This window comes from Protobothrops mucrosquamatus, unplaced genomic scaffold (genome assembly GCF_001527695.2).
Source record: "Protobothrops mucrosquamatus isolate PMUCROS unplaced genomic scaffold, P.Mucros_1.0 scaffold4875, whole genome shotgun sequence".
NCBI lineage: Eukaryota > Metazoa > Chordata > Lepidosauria > Squamata > Viperidae > Protobothrops > Protobothrops mucrosquamatus.
Genome location: NW_015390763.1, coordinates 46,764 through 55,103, shown reverse-complemented (window position 1 = coordinate 55,103; position 8,340 = coordinate 46,764). Strand labels below are relative to the sequence as shown.

The 8,340-nt window shown below is 49.4% G+C and overlaps 1 protein-coding gene across 1 annotated transcript in view; it reads right to left on the bottom strand.

The window, feature by feature from the left end:
* Positions 1–973: 973 nt before the first annotated feature.
* The window catches only part of SAFB (scaffold attachment factor B), a 39,240-nt gene continuing 31,873 nt past the window's right edge, over positions 974–8,340 (bottom strand). The window contains exons 19-21 of the mRNA XM_029286769.1: positions 5,560–5,672; positions 2,958–3,009; positions 974–1,365 (exon numbers count right to left, since the gene is read on the bottom strand). Coding sequence (XP_029142602.1) covers positions 1,251–1,365; positions 2,958–3,009; positions 5,560–5,672 — 280 coding nt within the window. The 3' untranslated portion in view covers positions 974–1,250. The remainder of the gene's footprint in view (positions 1,366–2,957; positions 3,010–5,559; positions 5,673–8,340) is intronic.

The window sequence follows — 8,340 nt, the reverse complement described above, 5'->3', positions numbered from 1 at the left end:
CCCCCCCTCCCAAAAGGAAAAAAATGATGAATTACAGGTAGTCCTCGACTTACAACAGTTCGCTTAGTGACTGTTCGAAGTTACAATGGCACTGAAAAAAGTGCCCCCCAAGCCACAGCCGAGCAAGACACCTGCCTGCCCGTCCGGCGGTGCTCTTCCTCCTGTCCGAGGTTTTCATTGTTGTGAGCATTTCTGTTGAGGATTGGCAGCAGGGGTGGGGTGGGAGGGTGTTTGGTTTTTATTCCCCCCATCTGCTGGGTGGTTGCAGCAGGTTTTGGTCACTTCACATGACCCTGGGACACTGTGACCATCATAAATATGAATCAGTTGCCAAGCATCTGAATGTAAATCACAAGACCCTGGAGATGCTGCAAAATTCCAGCTGATCGGCGCTTCTTCTGGGCTCAGCAGAAGTGCCAGGATCAGTGCTGCTTTCCAGCTGGAGCCTGGCGCTGATCCTGGTGCTTCCGCTGAGCCCTGACAGCCCTGCAGCTCCAGCCGTCTCTCGCTCAGGCTTGTGCGGTGCTGCCACCGGTTTAGCTCATTCCCCTCCCCCGCTACCACTTTTCTAGGATGGTCACGTACCACCTGCCGGGTGCCAATGTACCACAGGTGGTACCCGTACCACTGGTTGAAAAGCCCTGTTGTAGATAGACAATAGAGAGATAGATGATATATATAGGTGACAGATAGCCATGCTGGTAGCAATAGCACTTAAACTTATATACCGCTTCACAGTGCTTTATATTCCCCTCTAAGCGGTTTACAGTGTCAGCCTCTTGCCTCCCCAACAATCTAGGTCCTCTTATTTATTGACCTCGGAAGGATGGAAGGCCGAGTCAACCTTGACCCAGTCAGGCTCGAACTCCTGGCTGTCGGCAGAGTTAGCCTGCAATTTTAGGGCAGGCCGCTTCTTGAAGACCCCCCCCCCCTCAGAGCCAGTATCCGAGTAATTGTAAATTGTACTTTTTTCCCCCCTTTTATTTATAGAAAATGGAATGCCTCGTAAAAGAAACACGTTTTCTTCGAAAGGATGAGCATGTGCGGCAGCACCTACAGAAACACATTACCCAAAAAAAAACAAAAACAAAAAAAAAAATTATGAATGGCTTCACGTACTGAGCTAAGGAAGTGAAACAATGAAGGTTAACTTAAAGGTCACATTCAGTGGTACACTGAGAGTCGTAGTGTCGAGCATCTTTGTCCCTAGTCTTGGTTGCCATTTGTACAGTTAAAAACAATAAAAACATTCAATAGCGACGGCTGAACCGGGGGTCGCTGGGCCGGTTCGCCCTCTCTTGTCCTGCAAAGCCCTCTCCCTGGACAGTCTGTTCCTGCGGGCCGCCTGGGATGAAATCTCCTTGCCTGGAAGAGAGAAAGAGGGAGGGGGGAGACCACCATGAGGAAGGGAGGACAGCAGGTCAAGGTGCCCTGCTCCCATCCCCAGTTGCGCTCCGCGCGCCTTCCTCTTTTAAAAGGAATTGCCCCCCCCGGTTGCCTAGATCAGGCGGACTTTCCTGCGCCAGAGTTTTCCCAACCGTGGCCACCTTCACAGCCAGGAGACTGTGGACTTTTCATCCCCAGGAAGGACGTGTGAACTCCCAGAATTCCCCAGCTGGCATGTGTGACTTCAACTTCCCAGAATTCCCTAGCTCAGTGAGGGCGAACCTTGTAGAGACCGAGTGTCCAAACTGCAACCCAAAACCCACTTATTGTCGGGTGCCAGGTGGGCGTGGCAGACTGGGTGGGTGTGGCCATGGTGGGCGTGGTCACCTCGATGTTGCTCGTGGGCAGGGACGCCTGTGGGGGCCGGGAAGGGTTGGGGGAGATCCAGGGGGGTCTCTGGCAGGTGGGGTGGTGGGAAGGAGGCTCGTCCTGCGGGGTGAGGCGAGGCAGGGTGGGGGTGCCATTATCTCAAGGCAAGGTAAGGCAGGGGCCGGGGCACATACTGCCTGACACCATCGTCCCCAGCACACAGAGGCCAGTGAGCGCATGGAGGCCAACAGTGTCCATCAGCAGCCACAGCCTGCCGGCCCCTCGACCGACGCAATCTGGGGCTCCACAGCCCACCACCAGCAGTGCCCACAGAGAGGGCTCTGAGTGCCGCCTCGGGCACGTGTGCCACAGGTTCGCCACCACTGCCCTAGCTAGCATCCCGCTTGGGGAATTCTGGGAGTCGAACATCATTTGGTTCCAAAGTTGAGAAATGCTGGGCTAGGCAGTGTTTCCCTTCCCGTCGAGGAAAGGCAAGGATAAAATTAAAGTAATCCAGGAGCCGAAAGGTTGAATTGGAGGGGAAAACATGCATCTAAAACCCAGAAATGGGTCCCACTGGATCCTCTTAAAGAGAGCTGCTAGATCAGGGGTGTCAAACTCAATTTCATTGAGGGCCGCAACAGCACTGTGGTTGCCCTCGGGGTGTGTGTGTGTGTGGCCAGGGTGGGTGTGACCTACTGGGTGGGTGTGGATGGAGTGGGTGTGGCCTACTGGGTGGGCATGGGCAGCTCTACATCGTTCGCGTCAAGGGTGCCTGTGGGGGCCTGGGCAGGAGTGGGACAGATCTGAGGGACTCTGGCAGAAGGGGGTGGGACCAGGGCAAGCGCCAAGGCATGGTCCACCGGGGCAAGTGCCAAGATGGCCACCACAAAATTGTACATTGGCTCCCGGCTGGCCTGGACCAGGGCCAAGGCAGCGGGGGCCATTCCCTCACTGTTTCCCGGATGGCTTCACGGGCCACATGAAACCACTTCCCTTGTGTTTGACATGTCTGTGCTAGATAATGCAACATAACCCCCCTCCCTCCCTCCCAACGCCGTACCGGGAGAGGAAGTGGCAATTTGGGAAGCAAAGGGGGAAACAAGAACTGCATAAACACCATCTAGGTTTGTTATTAGGTCAAATGCATAATGAGAAAAGGTTAACCTTACTCTGAATTCAGAAGGCTGAAGGCTTCTTACCCAGACATTCCACCTCGCGGCATTACGTGGCCACGCCGTTCCCTGCCCCCACCTAGGAAAGAGGGGAGTAATTCACACATGCAGGCCTGAACTGCTCTGAAACCCTTTCCTCCAACTTTAGACTCCACACAGGACATGAAAAGGAACTCTTGGGAGGAGAGCAGTCCTGAAACTGTGGGGTCCTTGGTGTTCTCTGAGACTGGTTGGTTTCTTCTGCAGACATTTCATGACCCGACTAGGTAACATCGTCAGTGCTAGTAGGGGTGGGGAGTGAGATTTGCGGAGAGGAAGAGGAAGGTGGGGGCCCTCGGTGCTCTCTGGGCTTGGCTGTGTTTCGTGACCTTACCAGGTAACATCATCAGCACCAGAAGGCAGTGGGGTTTGGTTTTTGTTTATATATACAAGGGTTTGCCTTGTCGGTGTTGTTTTCTTCTTGGTAGGTTCCTTCATTAGGTTGCTGCTTATTATTGGACTGTTTGTCTGAGTTGATAGTGGGCAAGTCCCTTCACATCAGGGCAAGCGCCAAGGCATGGTCCATTTCTTCATTCCTCACAAAGGGTGACCCCTCCCCAGCATGCACCCAGGGGACGGGACCGACACAGCAGGGGCCGGTTCCTCGCTGTTTCCGGACGGCCTTGTGGAGCTAAGACTGAATGTGTTTCAGCATAGATGGCCACCACAACATTGTACATGGGCTCCCGGCCGGCCGGCCTGGGCCAGGGCAGCGGGGGCCGTTCCCTCACTCTTTCCAGGGCCTTGTGTTTGACATGTCTGCTTTACATAAACAGACAGCAAACCCCACACTGCCTTCCAGCACTGATGATGTTATCTAGATGGGTCATGAAGCGTCTGCAAGAAAACAAACAAGGTCCAAGAGCATCAAGGAGTCGACAGGTCAACGAATATTCCCTTCTATTAATTCTGAACCTATCAAGACTCTTCCTTCACAGGAACCTGTCTGATTATAAATACCACTCCCAAAAGCTGTTTGAGTACCAATTAATCTCTCCTTCTGCCCAAATATAAAGAGCCCTGACATCAACTAGACATCAAGGAACAGACATATGGATCTTGCTGTACCCCCCCCCCCCAATAGGCTTAGCTGCCCTGGGACTGGAGCTGAAAAGGCGGTATACCTGGACGTTAGCCAGGGGGCACTAAGCACGGTTCAAACAAGGACAGCAACAAAAAAAGGGGAAGATCGGTCAGCTCCATGCTGAAGAAATGAACCTTCATTTTTTCAAATCACCCTTTGTGACTCCTTTCACTTCAAAAACAGAAAGCCTGAAGGAAACTCCATTTTTTTTTTAAACTGCGGAATTGATGTGACCTGCTTTGGGAGACAATACGGGCAGTCCTTGACCTATAACATTTTGTTTGCAACAGTGCTGCAAAATGTGACTTGTGATTTGTTTTTCATCCTTAACAATCGCTGCAACATCCCTGTGGTCACATGATCAACCTTTGGACGTTTCACAACGGGCATGTATTTTTGATGGTCACGTGATCCCCTTTTGCGACCTTCTGGCAAGCAAAGTCAATGGGGGAAGCCAGAATTAATTAACAGCCGCATTAGTTAACTTAAAAACTGCAGTGAGTTGCTTAACAACCGTGCAAGAAAGGTTGTAAAATGGGACAAAACTCACTGAACTGTCTTGCTTAGCAGTGGAAACTTTGGGCTCAATACTGTTTATAAGTTGAGGACTACCTGTAATCTGAAGAATGGAGAAAGCTTAGAGCAGGGGTTTTCAAACGTGGCCCTTTTATGACTTGCGGACTTCAACTCCCAGAATTCCCCAGCCAGGCATGCTGGCTGAGGAATTCTGGGAGTTGAAGTCCACAAGTCATAAAAGGGTCAAGTTTAAAGACCCCTGGCTTAGAGGATAAATAAGCATATCTTTCTCTTTCTTTCTTTCTTTCTTTCTTTCTTTCTTTCTTTCTTTCTTTCTTTCTTTCTTTCTTTCTTTCCTTTCTCTATCTATCTATCTATCTATCTATCTATCTATCTATCTATCTATCTATCTATCTATCTATCTATCTATCTATCTATCTATCTATCTATCTATCTATCTATCTATCTATCTATCTATCTATCTATCTAATCTATCATCTATCTACATATACATACATACATACATACATACATACCGACAGATAGGTATAGATAGATATTTCTTTCCCTGACTTTTCTGTTCCACACAGGATAGGATCTTAAGTTAGACCTGAAGGCCCAACCTTGCCTACAACTTACCCCCAATGCCTAAACAACTGAAGCTTTAACAAAGGAAAACTATCGGGCTAGAAAGACGAATTAGAGAGAAAGGAATGCGATATGTAATTTTGAATATATATTAGCAAGAAGAAGGCTACTGAGTGTTTAATTAACATATTGTTTATGATAATTAACTATTATCTAATACTGTTCGTTTGCTAAATATTGAGAATGTTATTTGGGAAAACCCCAACCCTTAATCTTAAGCCTAACCCTAACCTAAATCTCAACCCCACCTTATTCCTAACCCCATAAAAACTAATAAAATCTATACAAAAAACAACAACAACAAAGGAAAAACTATCGTTGCGAAGGGAAAAAATAAATTACCTCGCCATCGCTCATGATCACGTCCTGGTGGGCCCCCATCATCGTTACCTGGCCAGGAGCGATCGGGGTGGCCTTCAAATTTTCTAACGTGATCCCCCCATTCACGTCCATCTCTGAAAGGCAAGGAGTTTGTCATGGATCCAGTGGTAGTTCCCCCCCCCCCAAAATACATATAATCCTGAAAACTCTCAGGTCCAGGTCATAAAAACTACACACAGAAAGGAGAGCTCATAAAATGTTTTAACGGGTTTTAAAAATACTTTTCTAAAAAAAGACACTGGTTAAGAGTCATAGTGCTTTGTCTGCTCTATTTATGAACCATACTGATAGCCCAACAGAAACCCCACGGGACATTTATATCAGCTAACGTTACCGTTATCAAAACATTTTGTTTGGATGAGCTAAGCTTTTTTCCACTGTTAGGATTGCTAAACGCGAAAGAATCAGCCGTCTTCTCTGCACCATTCTGAGTTTACCAATGTAAAAAAATGTGGTTTTTTTTAGAAGGCTGTCCGGAGATGTTAATTTGAGTTGAAATCTCTGAAGTTCCCATGATTTATTAAGCCCAGGGGTCTTCAAACTGGGCCCTTTTATGACTTGTGGACTTCAACTCCCAGAATTCCTCAGCCAGGCACACGTGCCTGGCTGAGGAATTCTGGGAGTTGAAGTCCACAAGTCATAAAAGGGCCCAGTTTGAAGACCTCGGTATTAGTCCATGGTGAAGCTAGCACAGACTCTCTTGCCTTCCAGTTAAGACCTGGTTCTCCCAACTGGTCTGGAGGAGGGAAGGGGGGGGGGGAGGGAGCATCTAAGAGTGTCATGCCATCCCTGGAGTGGTTAGCGGGTTAAAGGCATTTCCTTGGCCTTTTAACTCAGCAAACGTTCTTTTTAACCTCTGTTTTAACCTGGTTTTGTTTTGAATTACGGCCTTTGTGTGGTTTTACCGTTTCATTTGCAAACTCACCCAGAGTCAAGGAAATACGCCGGGTGGTACAGAAATTGGATTAATAAATAAACCAACTAGCTAGAGGAAGTGTCGCTTCATGTCCACTTGCTGAGCAAGTGTTCGAAGTTACGACGGACCCTCGAACAACGGTTTATGACCAGTTTTGGAATTTCCAGGGCTGCCTACAATTCTACAGTCACGTGGCGGCATTTTGGGCACTTGGGAACTAACTCGCCTTTTGTCCCCGGCTGCAGCATTCTTCAGTCACGTGATAGCAATTTACAATGTTTCTGGCCTTTTCAGACAACGGATGGAAACTAACCAAGGAGAGAAGCAACCTAGAACTAAGGAGAAACTTCCTGACAGTTAGAACAATTAACCAGTGGAACAACCCGCCTCCAGAAGCGGTGAATGCTCCAACACTGGAAGTTTTTAAGAAGAGACTGGACAGCCATTTGTCTGAAATGGTATAGGGTTTCCTGCCTGAGCAGGGGGTTGGACTAGATGACCTCCAAGGTCCCTTCCAACTTTATTATTATTATTATTATTATTATTATTATTATTATTATTAATGCCCATAGGAATACATTGATTCACTTACTCACTCCTATGATGCTTATGCCTGGGTTCTTGGAGTTTGGGCCTAGTAGGTCCTACCTGGGTGCATGGCAATCTAGTTTCACTTACGCCTGGTTGCCAAGCGCCCCACTATCGCCATTGGCTAGCTTTCCTTTTGGATTCCCCAGCAAGGCAATGGGGAAGCCGGCAGGGAAGGTTGTAAGTCACTGGGATAAGTCTCCTCCGCTCTCCCCCGGGAGGCCCTGTGCATTTACATCACGCTGTGGCTGCCACAAAGAAGGGGGGGGGGTCAAGCTATTCTCCAAAGCGCTGAAGGCAGGACAAGAAGCAACGGATGGAAACTAATCAGGGAGAGAAGCAACCTAGAACAGTGGTGGTGAACCTATGGCACGCGTGCCAGAGGCGGCACTCGGAGCCCTCTCTGTGGGCACATGTGCCGTTGCCCCAGCCTCGCATCCCCCCGCGGCCCGCTCTTCACCAGCAGCCCCCCTGGAGGAGAGTTGCCCCCGAGCGTGGCCCACGCAGAGCAGCACAGCCAAGGACATGGCAACCAGGCAAGCGTAGACAAGACTCTGCCCTCACGGCCCATTGTGCACAGTTGATGCTGTGGGGCACGGAGAGCGTGGCCGCCATGGCGCTGCTGGGCTGCCTGGGCGATCTGCAGCGGGCCCTGGAGGCGGTGAGTGGCCCTGCGGGCAAGCAGGGTGGGGCTGGAGCGGGGCCAGTTTTGGGGCACTTCGTCTCTAAAAGGTTCGCCATCACTGACCTAGAACTAGAGAGAACCTTCCTGAGAGTTAGAACAATTAACCAGTGGAACAACCTGCCTCCAGAAGCGGTGAATGCTCCAACACTGGAAGTTTTTAAGAAGAGACTGGACAGCCATTTGTCTGAACTGGTATAGGGTTTTCTGCCTGAGCAGGGGGTTGGACTAGATGACCTCCAAGGTCCCTTCCAACTCTGTTATTCTGATAAACTCTCACCCAGCCTACCCAACCCATGCAGCACCAGTTAGGCCCCCCCATAACCCACATGAAACATCTTCACCCCCCCCCCAAAACAGCCACTTACTCACCTGCAAGCCTGGGACTTGCAACTTCTTGCCAGCTTCCCCACTTTGACTTTGGCTGTGGGGAAGCTGGCATGAAGTCACCAAATCTAATGATCGACGGATTCAATTAACCATGGCAATCAAGAGGGCAGGGATTGCCACTGCTAAATGACACAGTTGCACTTAAATGAGGGAAATTCTGGTCTCG